Here is a 17,087-nt window from a genome sequence, read left to right as displayed (position 1 = left end):
GAGGGAAAGAGGAAGAGAGGAAGGTAGGAGGGAGGGATGGTCTTGTGTGGGAGATAAAGTCATTATCATATTTTAAAAAAGATTGTAATGAAAGAAGTTAAAGAAACATAACACATATCATTGCATTGAAAGTAAGCCTTGCATGAGCCATGGCGGAACACCTTGACTAAGAAATACTTCTAGCCAGATGGGTACAGAGCAGGATGTTCTGCCGTCATCAGAACTGCCTCACACTCATCAGTACCAGGGGCTTCAGCATCTTCCTGCAGACATTTCCCCTCCTTTTCTCATTGGCCCAACTTCACCAAGGCTTCTTTTAAACTTGCAGATAAGAGGGAAGGGACAGCCTAGGATTTCCAGCCACCCCTAGCACCATGGGCAGGAAGTTTATTTAATTGTCTTATTTTCATATTTAGGTGACCTTGAACTAAATGTAAGGGAACTTACAGTATCCTCCATTTTTCAAGGTTGATAAAGCCTGAAGAAATGGGTAAATAACTTTTAAATACTTTTTTTATTCTTCTAAATAATAAAAATATATCATTTTCCTCCCTCAAACCCCTCTTAAACCCCCTTGCTCTCTCTCAAACCATGGCCTCTTTTTCTTTAATTGTTGCTATATATTACATATATACATATAATATACTCCCAAATAGATAAATACAACCCATTTAGTCTGTATAATGTTACTTATATGTGTGTAATTTTGACTTGAACAAGGATGACATCAATAGACATACTAACATGGAAGGAAAAAAATCCCAACCCTAGACAAATAACTACAGGTAACTAAGAAATTATTAGATCTGGAGAATTAGTCTTTTCCAGGGAAGAGTCTCCAAATTTGTTATGCAAAACCATTAAAAAAATAACTTTATCTTGGAATGTCAACTGGGTTATCCTGGGGCATGGAAAGTGTAGGGGAAGACAGCAGTTTTGGACAATGAGTGAATTGCTGACTTCATACAGAATGACGCTAAGCATTACTTCAGCTGGATTGTCTCTCTACCCTGTTTTAGATATTAAACACTGTTAACATCGAACAATGTCATGGTTTTTATTTTGTTCAGAGTAACTCCATCCTATAATAGAAACACAATTTCTCAAAGCACCTTGTTTGAACCAAAGAATGTAACAAACACCTCTAGAGGGTGTCAAAGTTGGGTTCCCATTGCTGTGATAAACCCATGACAAACCCAAAAACATCTTGTGAGGGAAAGAGTTTATCTCATCTGACACTTCCAGCAAACAGTTCATCACAGAGGGAAGGCAGGGCAGGGACTCAAACAGGTCAAGAACCTGGAGAAAGGAACTGATGCAGAGGCTGTGGAGGAATGCTGCTTATTGGCTTGCTCAGTCTTCTTTCTTCTAGAACTCAGCACCACCTGCTCAGGAGTGGCACCCGCCACCCACAATGGTCCTGGCCCTCCCACATGATCATTAATCAGTGCCCCCACAGACTTGCTTATGGGCTAGTCTAATGGAGGCAATTCTTCAGTGGAGGTTTCCCTTCCCAGATCACACTAGCTGTTGTCAAGTGGAGAAAAGAACTAACCAGGATGTGGGAAACACGTGTGTGTAAATCATCTTGCTATTTACATTCATGAATAATGGCCAGCTCAGTTTATAATTAGTTGCTAAACTGAACAAGTTGGTCCCTCTGTGGGAATAAAGACTGATGGAGCATAACATACCTGTGAAGCTTGAGAGTCACAGTACCATAGACAGTAGCAAACCCGAGAAGACGGACCCATCTTAGGAGAATACAACGGAATGTACTTGGCTCAAAGTACAGAATTACAACCTGTGGGATGAGACAGAGAGGAACCGTCAGCATCAATTGCTGCCCCACAGCAATTTCTTTCAACTGGGTGCTTAATAGGTATTAATTTTGACATAAGCATACATTCACTGAAATAGTTCTTTTAAATGCTCTTTTAATTCATTGCTGAGAATGAAGAACTATGGCATTTCTCTGTTGTTTCAATGAAACCTAAATTCTTGAAAACCAATTTCAAGGAGTTCTGATCACCTGCATCCAAGGCTGTAGTATGCAAACATATATATATCTCTTTCCTTTTAACATAACCTTGCAGATTGCTTTCCTCTGCCTTTCTCACTCTCCTATGCTTCTAGTAAGGCCCTTCCCCCGTGTAAGGCAGCCCTGACAAGGTTTTCCACACCGTACCTCTTAACAATCCACCCACCACTCTGGTTTTCCTACTTCATGTGAGTCAATGACTTCACTGAGTCCTTGCATCTCACTTCAGAGTTTCAATAAACAGAAATGAAATATTCCAGATGTTCTCCTACAGGCTGTTGAGGCCAAAAAAGAAGCAGGAGAGAGACATGCATGCCAAAGATTGTACTAATGAAATACAGGAGCTACATTATGCATGTGAGCAGCTTCAGTGGGGCCACAGAAAAGTGACCAGTTCTATGGGACGGACAAACACATGTACAAGACACTCCACTGCCTTTCATACACTGCTGAGCAAATTTCAGCAAGTACTCATAGAAAAATTGGTCTGACTCTGCCAGGGAGCCTTGGATAGTGCTAACGGATGAACAATGTTGCAAGGGGAGGCTCACAATTACCTGTTAGATCAACAGGTATGAGCTTATTTTGCTGAAGTAAAGGCCGTCATAACAAACTCTGGTGGTGGCTGTGGCAGGAATCTTAAAAGTTCTTATTAATAAAATCAAACCTGAGGCCAGGTATTGGGGTGAATGCTGGAAGATCAGAGAGATGGAACAAGCCACAGCTTCCTCACTTCACCAGTTCCTCAGCTGGTCTTGTTTCCTCAGAGTGGAAGCTTCTGAGTCCTCATCTGAATGAATCTCAGCTGAACTGTGCTGCTCCAAAGCCTAAAAGCTTAACCAGCCAAATGCTTCTAGTTTCTGGCCTTCACACCTTATATATCTTTCTCTTTCTGCCTTCACTCCCTGGGATTAAAGGCTCACTTTCTGGGATTAAAGGCACGTGTCTCCATGCTGGCTGTATCCTTGAACACACAAGAGATCTGCCTAGGTCTGCCTCCCAAGTGCTGGGATTAAAGGCGTGCACCACCACCACCCAGCTTCTGCTATGGCTTGCTCTAACCTATTTTCTAGCCAACATTTTTGGCTCTGTATCTAGTGATTGTCTGTTCTCTGACCCCAGATAAATTTATTAGGGTACACAATATTTTGGGGAACACAATACCACCACAGGTGGCCAAAAGCCTGAGTGTCACCTTTGGCTTTTAAAACTAGATGTGTGTATAATGTGGGCAGCTAACATTGCTCTCAACCACTGTACAAACACAGTCCCTCTCCTCTGTTCTCTAAAATGACGTTAATTATATAACTCTTTCCCATTTCTCAACTATTTGAGAAACAGAATGAATATTTTAGGAAATTGGAAAATAATAAGACAAAAGTCTCCAGGAGACATTTTTCAAGATAAAAGTAGGCTCAAGACATCACCACGTTGTGTCTTCTGGAAGTCAAGTAATAACTTTCGACTTAATTTTTTTCACTTACAAAACATGTATTATTAATTTTCTAACTCACTGTGTGTGTGTATGTGTGTGTGTGTGTGTGTGTGTGTGTGTGTGTGTGTGTGAGAAAGTGAATATACACATAAAGCCCTACCTTTAAGATTTATAAGAACAAAATTTGAGCTCAGAAAAAGTATATAAACACAAAACCACTTAAAATTTTGTAAATTTGTGCAATAAATTCTATCTCATTAATTGTAGAAATATTTTCTTTGCATAGGAAAGCAGTGGTAATTAACAGTTCTATAAAGCCAGTGTCATTGTTCAGGAAGGATTTGATGCTAAATGAGGAAGAGAGAACTTAGGGCGCCCATCTTGATACATGACTAAGGGATTTGGGGAGCACCTTGCTTCTTCTCACGGCAAAATGAAATGCAAGTTAGACACTAGAGACACCAGAGTAGAAAAATGACAGCACATGGATCTCAACTATTAGAAATGGATTTTGAGATTATATTATTCTGTCAGTGTGGAATGCTGGGGGCACTCAGTTCTGAGTTGCAGATAGCTTCCCATTGTACAGTAAGTTCTGCAAGGAATAGGCAGAAGGATAAGTAGTTAAATAGCGCCAAGTGCAAAGAATACCTGGTAAATATTGGCTAATTTTTTGTAGGAAAGTTATTTTATTCTTTGTTGTGAAAGTTACAGTTTTCATTGCATTATAATTACACCCCACTGTTTTCATGGATGATTTTCTACCCTTCCAGTCATTCTTTCTTTTGAGTTTCTATCTTTTCTTTTGGCTATATAGCTTTTTCATATCTTATATTTTAATCTCTAAACCAAAAGTAGAATTATAGAAGGGCACGGGTCTCTATATGTTCATTTACTTTATAAGTAGAAAAAAAATCACATTATTTTCTTAACAATCATTTAGATTTTTTTAAATGTTATTTTGAAAATAAACTATTTGAAAACCCCTAGGACTCGCTGATCATTGCTATTTTAATTGACATATTCAATATTTATTTATTCAGAATGGAATTTAGAAGCCCTAAACACAAATTAGCTGTGTATTTGATCTTCAAAGAAGTTACAAATGCACAGAACAGATGTTAAAAATATTATAAAAGTAATGACATGTTCATATGAAATATTATACAGGAGTTATTATATTCTAGACACCTAATTGAGCGTGTTTTATGTACTTAGGTTCATTTAGTCCCCACAACACTTTTTACCTACGGACCTTTATAGAAGAGAAGAGAGGCACTGAGAACCGAAGTAACGTGCCCAGGGTCTGGTAGTTGGAGATGTTGGTGACAGGGTCTGAACACAGGTATTCTGTTCAGAGCTCAAGCTTATGAGAGCTATGCCCACTAGCCTCTCTACTCTCCTAGCAGGAAGGGACTGATGTCGTTAACCTATGACCTAAAGCATAAGGAGGATTTGGAAGAAAGGCAAATAATTTCAGCAAAATTGAATTTATTTCAACTGGGAGTGTGAGCATCAGAGCAAGGACCTCAGGAGGAGTAGCTGTAAATGTGCAGTTGAAGTCACAGCTGGAGGGACGCAAGATGGAAGGTGGTGTGGAAATGTCTAGTGTGTCTGGCTACAGTGAGGAAGGATAAATAAAGAGAAGCACACATGACCCAGCTCTGAGACAGGAGTAGGGTGTGCCCAGAACACTGGATGGTTTGAATAACAGGGGGAGGAATCTGTAATTATTCCATGAGTACTCCGTCAAGATTCTTCCTGCAGAGATCTGAATATTTGTTAAGGAACTCATCTAGCAACAGGCTGTCATGGGATTGGTTGGACGACAGAACAGGAAGAACCGAAGGCAGGAAGATTGATTGGAAGGGGGAAACAAGCTGGAGTGCTTCATCCTGCAGACAGATTGCCTCTTTTTCCTTGTTTAATTCCATGGCTTTCAGTGCAGGTCCCAAACAACTGTAGGAATGTTTCTGCTCACATCGCCATCCTGCTTAGGACTTCAATGGCTCTCAGACTCTTAGGAGAAAATGAAAATTCTTTCAAATGGTTGGCAAGGCTCAGCCCCTCAGAATCCCATTCATCTCTGCTGTGCCATTATCTTGTTCCCACCAAAGCCTGCAGACCCTTGCACATGTGGCCTCTTTCAATGGATGTTCCTTGCACAGTCTCATGCTTCACCTGTACCAGGATTATTTCTGTCTATCCGTTTGGCTTTGGCCAGAAGAGTCCTTCCTCTGTGAGGAAGAGGACTTCCTGTGTGATGCCTCAAGGTGTCTACTTGTTCATCACATCTCTCCTCTAGCAGGGGCAGGCGCTGTGGCAGCCATGTTCATCTTGTCTGTTTCTGTGACACCAAGACTGAATCCTGGCATGCAAGAAAGGCCTCCATTGGAGTGTGTCAAATGAAATAAAGCCAACAAAGCTATAAGGGGAAAAGGTACCACTTAATGTAATCAGTGTAGAGAGACCAAGAATTCAGTCATTTGTTAGAACAAAGGAAAGAATAACGGTCTCAAGAAAACATCTGATTATTCCTTGAGGCAAAGGAAAATAAATATTAAAGACATATGAAGAGTGTAAGCCTGGGTGCCTGAGAGAAGGATGGTTGTGTTTGAAATGAAGCCAATTAAAGGAAATGATGTATAAGAACAGAGTAAATTATGAGACTTCAACCTAGGTACTTCCCTGTCACAAGCTCAGGCTGGCATCCCTGACACTTCCCACTCCTCCCACACATCTTCAGAGTTCCGTCTTATTTGTACATTATTTACTCTTGTTGAATGCTAAGCTTCCTTCATTCTCTCGACAGCTCTATTTTGAAGTAATTATTTCTGTAACTCAGTTGTGTAACATATCTTCCTTGCTGGGACATAATATATACAAGAGCATTTAGCGACGAAGTCCATGATCTGTTCTCCTGCTGACTGTAAAGGGCAAGGAAGCTACTTTTGCAGTGTTATTGATGATTTCAGACTCCCAGTTGAGAAAGAGGGGCATAGAAGGCCTCTGTGACAACTTCTACCCCACCCCTGCCCCAAAGTAACAGCCTAGACAGAAAACCATCAAGGAGAACTCTTAAGAACTGTGATAAGGGTGCTGAAGTATAGTTCTCCACAACTGAGGGCTTCAGGCAGGGGTGGGTGTGGGGAGGACTCAATCTTCTTTAAGGGGCTGGCCACCGAGGCTTTGAGCATGCTCCAGTGAGTCTATGGGCAACACAAATTGGGCTTTTTTTCTCTCTTTTCTTATTCTTCTGTGTGTGTGTGTGTGTGTGTGTGTGTGTGTGTGTGTGTGTGTGTGTGTTACAACCAGAGGGCACTAACCTGGGAGTACAGGGAAGTGAATGTGCTCAGGGTTCACGATGTGAAATTCCCAAATAATCAATAAAAATATTATGAAAACAATTGCAAGCAATTCCCTGGCACAGTGCTTGGCTATAATTGGTAACAGATCAATCTGTTATACATGATATGTGTTACGCATGATATAGGACTTTTAGATACACACAAATGGAACTGAGAAAAAGAAGAAGTGATGGGGATGAAGTACAAGCTTGTTCTTTGATAAGTTGGGAATAAATTGCCTATAGGATCACTCAGATTTAGGTCTTGCTTACTGGTATGGTACATAACAAGAAAAACACACCCAAGATGGGTCTCTAAAATTTTGTTGTCTTATGACATGTTAAAATTTACATACTAACATATAATTTAACAAAATGGCTATGAAACACATTGCCCTTGCCCAACCATAAGTTAATAGCATTCTATAACAAACCCTTGTAGGAAAAAAAATAAAGGAAAATTAACCTGTTAAACTGAAGGACTAATGAATGATGAATCTGTGACTTAAAACTGACAGCTCTGCCGGGCGGTGGTGATGCACATGCCTTTAATCCCAGCACTCAGGAGGCAGAGGCAGAGGCAGGCGGATCTTTGTGAATTCGAGGACAGCCTGGTCTACAGAGTGAGTTTCAGGAAAGACGTAAAGCTACACAGAGAAACCCTGTCTCGAAAAACCACCACCACCACCACCAACAAAAAACAAAACAAGCAATAACAACAAAAAACTGACAGCTGCCATGTTCATGGGGTAAAAATAATGATAGTAATGGAACTGCTGTGGCTTCAATGTCCCCTCCAAAATTCATTTTGAAGTTCTTGTCACTGTAAAAGTACTAAGAGGTAGGGCCTTCAAGAAATTGCTAGGCTACGAGAATCTTGCCCTCATGAAAGGGTTAGGGTCATAAGGCGACAGTGGGGATGTTTCTGCAATGGGCTCTTGGTAAGGGTGAGTTCAGCTGTTTTTTTCTGTGTCTTGCTGGTGCTTGCTCTGCTCTCCTCGTCCTTGCTTAGCACCTTTCTCTGGTTTGGTTACATGGTTCTTCCCACCACCCACCAAACTAAGCTGAGCTTTGTGTTGTTCTCCTACCATTTGCTCTCACTGGATGCTGGTCCTACACTCAATGGGTGCTTGTGCTTCCCAGCATGCAAATCTGTGAGCAGAATAAGCCTCTTTTGTTAACAATTGGCCACCCTATGATGTTCTATTACAAGTGCAGAAAATGGACTGAGACATGTGTTCTGTGATATTTTATTTGTGTCCGGACAAATAAAGCTTTTCTGGAGATCAGAGGGCAGAGCTAGCCACTAGCTAACCATAAAGGCCAGGCAGTGGTGACACACACCTTTAATTCCAGCACTTGGGAGGAGGAAGCAGGAGGATCAGGAGTTCAAGGCCACCCTGGACTATGAGAGGTTGATCCAGTCTAAAAGAGAAACAGAGCCTGGCAGTGGTGGGTTTTGATCCCAGAACTTGGCATCATGCCTTTAATCACAGCACTAGGGAGGTGGAGACAGGAATATAAGGTGGGTAGAGATTGGATCCTGGACCCATGTAGTCTGAGGATTCATGGAGGTAAGAAATCTCTTGTAGTTGACTGCTCTGCCTCTCTGATCTTTCAGATTTCACCCTAGTATCTGACTCTGGGTTTTTATTTAATAAGAATAATTAGGATCATGCTTCAGACACGCCACATATTGATCTCTGTGCTATGCTAATATTGATCTTCATCACCCATGTTTTGGGTCCAAGTACATGTCACCATCTTTATTTTAAGGGAAAAGAGACTACATGTCAGTGATCACAATAACTAATTTGCTCCATGTTATCAAAATCATCACTTTTAGAATCTGAATCCATAGAAACTTCCTTTATTGGAATACATGCTGAAGGCAGAATTCCAAAATACTACTCTACAGGAAAACTGTCTCCACTCTTTCCCTAACACCAGAGGCTAATGAGAGCTGTAAAGATACATCAACTATGTGGGGAACATAATGGGAATGTTCCACTCCATCTATCGAATAATCCAAGTACTGAAGAATACTCCTAATTTCTGTATGAATGGACACAGTCTAGGAATCAGGGACGACGTAAAGTAAACATCCCAGGCTGAGGGGCTTGCACGAGAAAAGAAGAGATAGACTCAGGGACAGCAGAAGAAGTTGCCACACAAACCTACTGATTTCCTCCACATAGTCTCTGGGAAGCTCACACTGTTGAGAGGTTCGCTTCCTCTACCATCCTTGTAAACAGTGACTTAAGTGTGAAAGGATGACCCTCCTCTGTGAAGAGGTTGGTTTCTAACCATGGGCTCGTTTATCTAGATACTTAGAAAACGTATCAGCCAATCTTACTGATGGGACTGGACACTTTGGGCACTAATTTTTAAATTTTCATTATTCTACAAATCACTACATAGTGGCAAAAACCTTCTATGTCTTGCCCTCCTGTTCCAGTAAATCTACTTGTTTCTTCAGTTAAGACATTTTGTATGTGTAGTGCTAGAGATTGAACCCAGGACCTTGAGCATACAAGGCTTCTACCACTGAGGTATCTTCAGCCCTTGGTTATCTGAGACAGGGTCTTCCTGTGCAGCCTTGAACTTGTTTCATAGCCGAGGATGGCCTGAACTTGACCTTCTCCTGCCTCCTACCTCCTACATGATGAGATGGCAGCATGTAATAAGTTATGACTTTAAAGTATACGGCTTGAAGTCTGTTGGGTTACAATCTTCCTTACATACTGAAAACAGCTAATAGTATGAAAAAGAGAACTAGAAAGAAAAAGAATATTCATTAGGCCTCTCAAACAGTCACAAAATAGAAGAATGCTTTTGAACTGAATATGTATTTTCAAAGGATAGTCACAACTTTAGAAGTGGAAACAAGATCCATGTTGGCTCAGCAGACAAAACACCTAGTGCATTTCAAAAGAGATGTTTAGAAGTACATTGGTTAAAAGCCAGCATGGTCAGACAGCCCTCCTGGAGCTCAGGGAGGTGACGGTGTAATGCTCATGGTGTGATGCTCATGGTGTGATGCTCATGTCTAGCCCGGTACTTTGGGGACCTGAGCACTAGTGGTAAACAGCAGTGCCACTTTCCTAATTAACACGAGGGTCAGTTGCTTCAATTCAGAGATCAGGTGAATTAAACAATTTTTGTGGGTGAATGAAGTATTACATGCTTTGGGGTTCCTGTTAGCAGGGGTTGTGAGGACAGTTTGGTTTAGAATAATATTACTTGTTAATAGGAGATATAATAATGGTAATAAACCTTAAATTAATTGTTTAAAGTTTCATTCAAACTCCAAAAAATAAAAGTATAAGTTACTTGATGCAACTGTACATTTGCACAAAGACCATACATGTGACAGGAATCATTATTATGATTATATGCCCACACAGCCATGGGCTACAGCTTATTATTTTGTACTTGGCTCCTATTACTACAAAATTACAAAAAGGAATGAATCATCTAAAATATAAAATGTACAGATAACTTTAAAATTATAAAATACTTGGAGGTCACTGGGTCAGTATATACAATGCACCTGGTAAGTCCTTTAAAAATCTCCAATATCCCTGAAAATACGAAAAGAAATTAAAAACTAAAGATAAAAGATGACAGGCTCGCAAAGCCTTAGTAGTGACTATACTTGCTGCTTGGAAGTGTGTGTCTAATTAAGAAGTACCATCTAAATGGGGCCTAACCTTCAGTGGGGTCTAACCTTGGAACCCAAAAGTTTTCACAAGATAAATATCTTCTAACTTGGTCACAGTTTTTACCCCAGTCAGCATGGGAACCTTCTGTCCAGGACTTTTCAACCTCATCAGCTTCTCCTCTCCCAGGCTATTCAAGGACCAGGGTGCCCAGAGACAGATGTGGACCCTCAGCTTGGAAAGAGCATGGCAAAGTGAGGGGAGCCATGTGCTGGGGTGCATAGTGGGAAAGACAGGCCTCTTTCTGGACTCAGTTTCCCTACAGGGAGAGGTTCTTCATGGGAACAGCCCAACCTAACAAACAGAACAAACACACAAACACATCACTAAGAGTGACTGTCTTGAGAATTCAGAGACTCAGATTCCAAGTTCAAAAGAAATGTTTTGATCAAAAGTAAATTCTGGTGCACAGTTTATGAAGGATGGTTACCTCATCCTTCCTGATCACATTCTCACAAAATGGATGAGTACAGAAAAGTTTTCTGGAGATGCATTTAGTGGAAAAAAAAATATCCAGTAACAACATGCATGAACTACCTGATGTGTTACTAGACATGCTTAGAATATATGTGCATGTGCGTGTCTACAGATCTGTATCTGTATACAGAAATGAAAGCATATTTGACTATTATCCTAAACATAGCACCCTTATTTTATTCCAGAAAACAAAGCAAAAGGGGAACAAGCATAAATGGAACATAGAGAATATATTTTATTATTTATTCTTCTTAAGAATTTCACCCTAAGATTATGCATTTCTTAGTTACCAAGAAAAAGTTCATAAAAACCTGTGCCTTTGTCTCTGCTTCCTAGGTTCCCTCTGGATGTTATAAAGTAAGTAGTATTTTCTTTTCTTACTAAAATACATTGAGAGAGAGAGAGAGAGAGAGGTAGGTAGGTAGGTAGGTAGGTAGGTTTAGGTGTAGTCTTCACCCTTCATTGAGAAACTTTTTAGGAAGAAGAGACCCCTACAGAAAACCACAACAAATCAAAATGCAGAGCTGTGGAACTCAGTCCCAGTGGATACATCTCAAAACACTCCAACACTGAAGGCTCAGGGAATACTGTGGAAGAGAGAGCAGCAAGACTGTAAGAGCCAGAGGACCAGGAAGTTTGCTGTGACATTGTGTCTCCTAGTAATGCCATAAGCTATACCCAAGTCTCATCAGCATGACCTCCCAAATAAGAGCTGAACACGGAAGACACAAATGGACATATTAAAGTATATGAGGACAAGTCTGTGAGGCCTTAGACCTACACAAAGAACCATAGGCAACTGAAGAAAGTTTGGAAGGAAAGGGTTATCCCTGGCAAAGAGTAGACCAGTTGGTTATCCAATGCCAAATGATCAGCCCTGGTCACACACATGTAAGTAACATTATACAAACTGATCATGTTTTACTTAAGAATATATATGTATATACATATATAAATGCAATAACAATTAATGAAAAAAGAGGTCATGAATTTGAAGGTGACTAGAGAGGAGATTATGGGACGATTTGGACAGAGAGAAAGAAGGAAACGGAGAAGTGTTATAATTATAATCTCAAGAATAAAAATTTTAAAGGAATATATTGTATGAAAATTTTTTGGTAAGAAAGCACTACTTTATGACAATATAAATACACAATTGCATGTGTAAATGTATGTCTATACATATCTTACAAGGTTTAGTGTTGGCAGTGATACAGTGGTCATATTGTTAGTTATGCATCCACACATCAGCAGTTTACAAGGTAAATATAATCAGAGAAAAAGTTAATCTAAAATAACTAACCAACATTGATTGTCAGTGCTCAGTGGATGGTAAATAATGTATTTATATCAGGATAATGCTGAAAAAGTGTAAGACCTCAAACTTTAAGAATGAAATGATTTTGTCAGTCCCCACATATCAAGGCTGAAGTAGATAAAGTAACTGAGTCCTTTAAAAGGACAGAAATAGAGTCAATAAGATAATTCCTGGGAATGGGTTTGCTTTGGTTGGGGGCTTCCCAGTGTGATTGTGTAGCCCGTGTACTGTACAACCAGTATGGGTGCTTTGAGTACCTGTCAATAACTACTTTAGACTCACCACAACTATATTCTGCCAGAGAACATTAAATTACATTCAGGAAAGGGTGCATTCTGGGAGAGAAGCAATGTCCTTGTAAGTGTCTTGTATCTCTGCCATGAAGAGGATTGGGAACAATCCTTTTGGAACATTCCTGTCCCTGAGAGACCTGGAAAGGTCTCATTAAAAAGCAAAGTGGGTTTCAGCAGATGAGACTGAAAGGTGCTTTGCCATTGAGTGCTTGCTTCCTTTACCAAATGTAGTTACCCCTCTTTTGATTCAGTTCTCACACTAATCGAAACATAATTGTAAAGTTTTGAAGCCTCTCTTAAAATGACTCAAAAATGCGGTTTATCTGTGAGCTAAAATACTTGTCAGGGAGGTAAAAATATCTCTCTTGGGAAACATACAGTTTGGGAACAAATGAGCTCAGAACACTATCAGAGCTTTACTGGTTTGGGATTTGTTGCCTTTATCATGGACTAACACAGCACAAGATTGCCCACTTCACTCTGCTGGAAGGCCATTGCAAACCTGGAGGCCGACTGTGCACTGCTCTGTCCTGAATGCAGACATCTGTAAGAGAGTTGTTTGGATTGCTGCCACAGTGATACACCTGGTTTAGAACTAAATACAAATACAATGCACTCAACAAATTAGCTACCACCAGGAATCAGAATAGGTTGAACAGAACAAGAACTATTTTTAAGTTGTGCAAATACACAAGTTAGAAGATGGGGACTGCAGCGTGCTTTGGTTGATAAAACAAAGTGGGCAAGGCCAGTCCAGGCTCCATCACTGGTGAAGCAAAGCTCCTCAGCTCGCCTGGTTTCCTCAGCAGCTCAATGAAGGTGTAGTGCTACAGAAGCATTTAATAACTCAGAGGGACTGAGGAGCACCAGCTCTATAACCAACGTACATCCTCTCTCTCTCTCTCTCTCTCTCTCTCTCTCTCTCTCTCTCTCTCTCTCACACTCACACACACACACACACAACAGGGTTTCTATGTGTAACAGCCAGTGTCCTGGAATTTGCTTTGTAGACCAGGTGGCCTCAAACTCACAGAGATCTGCCTGTCTCTGCCTCCCCAATGCTGGGATTAAAGGTGTGTGCCACCACCACCCAGCAGGAATCATTCTTGATATTTGCCACATTGCAAATAACAACTGAGTCTTCTCAATGGTATGTATCTTCAAATACCAACAGAGATGACACTGAATCTTGTAGAGTAGAGTAAGTAGGTAAAGGGAAAGAAGTAGAGAAGGCAAACAGACCATGAATCTTTAAAGAAGAAGAGCAATCAATATGATGGATAAAGGCAGGGAGCCTAGGCAGGTTTGTTACTTATCTGTGTATGATTGGTTACTATAAGCTCATCAGCTTAAACATCACTCACTTAGCTTAGTCTTATCTTCAACCAGTCAGAATCCAGATCCTGCCAGCTTCAGAGTCCTTTACATGTGTGCATTCACACCCTGCTCATGACTAGATTCCATCTGAAGGCTCAAGGGGGAGATGATAACTTCTATACACATAGGGTTGTTACTGGGGTTCAGTTGCCTGGGTCAAGGAGGATCTCCATCCTGGCTTTGGTTGGTGGCTGCTCTCAGTTCCTCCGCAGGTAGACCCTCTTAGTTTGTCATCTTACTTCAAAATGCCAGCAAAATGGAAGTTGTACCTTTGGAAATCTGTTGTAGAAGTTATGTTTTCTCAATACTGATGCATTTAACTGACTGGAAACTGGTACGCCCTTGGTGTCAGACATGGGGGTGGGAAGGTGTAATGTTTGCCCCATTGTCTTCAAGGTTTTTATTTGCCTACTCATTTCTTTTGAAATAAGACTGTTTACTCCATAGTAAGTAGAAAGTATATAACTTGTTCTTTTAAGGATCCACAGCTGAGTTTGTCTAGAATCACAGAGAAGACTTTGAACTTGCACTTTTGAGAAACAGTAGCGCCCTTAAGAAGGAATGCTGACTCTAAATGCATTTGATGTTACAAGATGAGCATGGGCCTGTAGAGGCCAATGTCAGAATGCTATAGCTTGGATTTGGACGTTTCTCCAGGGACCCATGTATTACAGGGTTAGCCCCCAGCTTGGTGCTATTGGGAGGTGGAAGGAACACCAAGAGGTGGAGCTAGTGGAAGGTCTCTAAGAGCCAGGAAGGAACAGTGGGACTCCAGGTGCACTTCTTCCTTTGTCTTTCAAGTCCAGGCCACGAAGTGGGTGCCTTTGCTTTGCTGAAAGTCTATGCTGTTAATATGCTGCCCCATCACATGTCCAAAATTTCCAGAGCCACCCAACCATGGACTGAAAGTGCCTGAACTATCAGATCAAATAAACCTCTCATGTTTACAAGTTGATTGTTTCAGGTACTGTGATGTAGTAATGGACAGATAACTGATAGGGAGGTTGTTCTCACTTTACTTATGGGAATGCAGAGGGGATTTATGTCCACAGAGTCATGCAGCTAGAAGATGGCAGAGCTGTGTCTTAAACTCACTGGCACTTCAGCACCATTTTAGTCTCTCATTACTGAGGAAAGACAGAACACAAAATGAGGTGGCCTTCAATGGAAGCTGGGTGTTTTAGAATGCCTGATGACGTAACAAAGGTTCAAAGTACCTAACAAATGAGTTGAAAATCATAACATTATTTATGTGGAAAAATATTTTTTCAAGAAGATCAAATGAAAAATATGATGATAAAGAATGCAGTTAATAAATTGGGTGAGTGAGTGTTAAAAACAAACTGAAATAACTCATGAAAAGAAACTGTAAAAATGACCACTACTTCAGATCCAGAACTTTAGAGTTGGAGAGATGTACCCACAGTTGTCTGAAGACTGAGAATCCAGGAACCATCTCAGTGATCTTCAACTCTGGACCTCAGCTCCATCTACAATGGTTGTTCTTGTTTGGTTTGCTTGCTTTTTGTCTGTATGGATGGATATATGCTTGCATGAGTTTGTGTGCACCATGTGTATGCAAGAGCCCATGGAAGCCAGAAGAGGGCATCAGATCCCCAAGAACTGAAGTTACAGACAGTTGTGAGCCACATGTGGGTGCTGGAAACTATAGGCGGGTCCTCTACAAGAACAGTAAGAGCTCTTAGTCATCGTGCCATCTTCCCAGCCCCTACATTGGTTGTAAAACACTAGGAAGTCCAGGAAACTTTGGATTCAATAGGGCCTGACTGATGAAGTCAACCTCTCCTCCTTTATTTCTTGAGGATCCATGGGTCATTTGAAGTTCATTGGGGTTAGGGACAGCAGGGGCTATTTCATAGACCAGAAGCCAATCTAGCAGACTGTGTAGAGCCAAGGCTCAGAAGGCCTGGGAAGAGTGAGGAGAAAGAAGTACAAAATGCAGTAGGGATTCTATTTCTGTAAAACTGCCCTACATACAAATTCATTATAAAATATGCAAAGATGTCTGTCCAAGAATATTCACGGGAACAGTGTTTTCAAGAGAAAGTATTCTTCACAGATGGAGGGCAGAGTCAAGTCATCTTTATTACTGCCACACAATAGAAAATCATGGGACTTAAAATAATTAAGAAGATCAGACTGGTCTGTTCCTGTGAAAACACCCTGAAAAGAAACTGTCAAATGATAACATGTTTCAGAGAATAGCCTGACTGTCTGTAGTCTGTTAAGAGGAACATTTGGATGCATAGTCAATGAACTATTAAGGCTGTTTTGCAGTATGTGATTGGAGCATTGAAGAGTCGAGGAGGGAGAAATGGATTTCTAGTCCTAAAATTGTATGCTTTGGTACTCCCTCCCACCTCCATGAGGATGTGTCTCCTTTAAATAAAGGAGTTTTCAAATGTATGAAAAGGGGCTGTGGAGATGGCTTGGCTAGGAAAGTGCCTATAACTGTCAGGATCTGAGTTTAATCCCCAACACCGATTAGAAGCTAGGAGTGGTAGGTGCACATCTGTTACCTCCGTGCTGGGGAGTCAGAGGAGGCTGATCCCTGAGGCTTTCTGGCTGCAGCCAGTCTAGCAACATCAGCAAGTTCCAGGTTTTATGAGAGACTATGTGCCAAAGAATAAGATGGAAAGCCACAGAAGAAAACATCTGATGTTTACCTTTAGCTACTCTATGGTACATATGTGTACATGCACACACACACACACACACACACACACACACACACACACACAAATACATGAATGGATTTCCAATTACTTCATTGCTTCATTATAGTCTCTATAAATATCTGACTCTTAAAGTGACTTACAGATGGTATTTTTTAAGGACTTGGGATCAGAGAGCAACATAGAGATGTACCACATTTAATACCTACCAAGAGACGTTGGTGCTGGGATTAGAGAAAATGATGTAAGAGAAACCAGCACATGTTAAGAACCTCAGACTTCAATATACAAAAGGGGAACCAAAATCATAGAAAAAGAGCCAACCTGTACCAGGTGAGAAGGGAGGAATTGATGAACAGACACAATATAAAATAAAAGCATT

The 17,087-nt window shown here is 40.8% G+C and overlaps 1 protein-coding gene across 1 annotated transcript in view; it reads right to left on the bottom strand.

The window, feature by feature from the left end:
- The window catches only part of Gpr158 (G protein-coupled receptor 158), a 356,067-nt gene that overhangs the window by 54,747 nt on the left and 284,233 nt on the right, over positions 1-17,087 (bottom strand). Inside the window, exon 6 of the mRNA XM_036187671.1 lies at positions 1,695-1,804. Coding sequence (XP_036043564.1) covers positions 1,695-1,804 — 110 coding nt within the window. The remainder of the gene's footprint in view (positions 1-1,694; positions 1,805-17,087) is intronic.

Source organism: Onychomys torridus, chromosome 5 (assembly GCF_903995425.1).
Source record: "Onychomys torridus chromosome 5, mOncTor1.1, whole genome shotgun sequence".
Classification (NCBI taxonomy): domain Eukaryota; kingdom Metazoa; phylum Chordata; class Mammalia; order Rodentia; family Cricetidae; genus Onychomys; species Onychomys torridus.
This window is presented reverse-complemented; position numbering and strand designations above follow the sequence as displayed.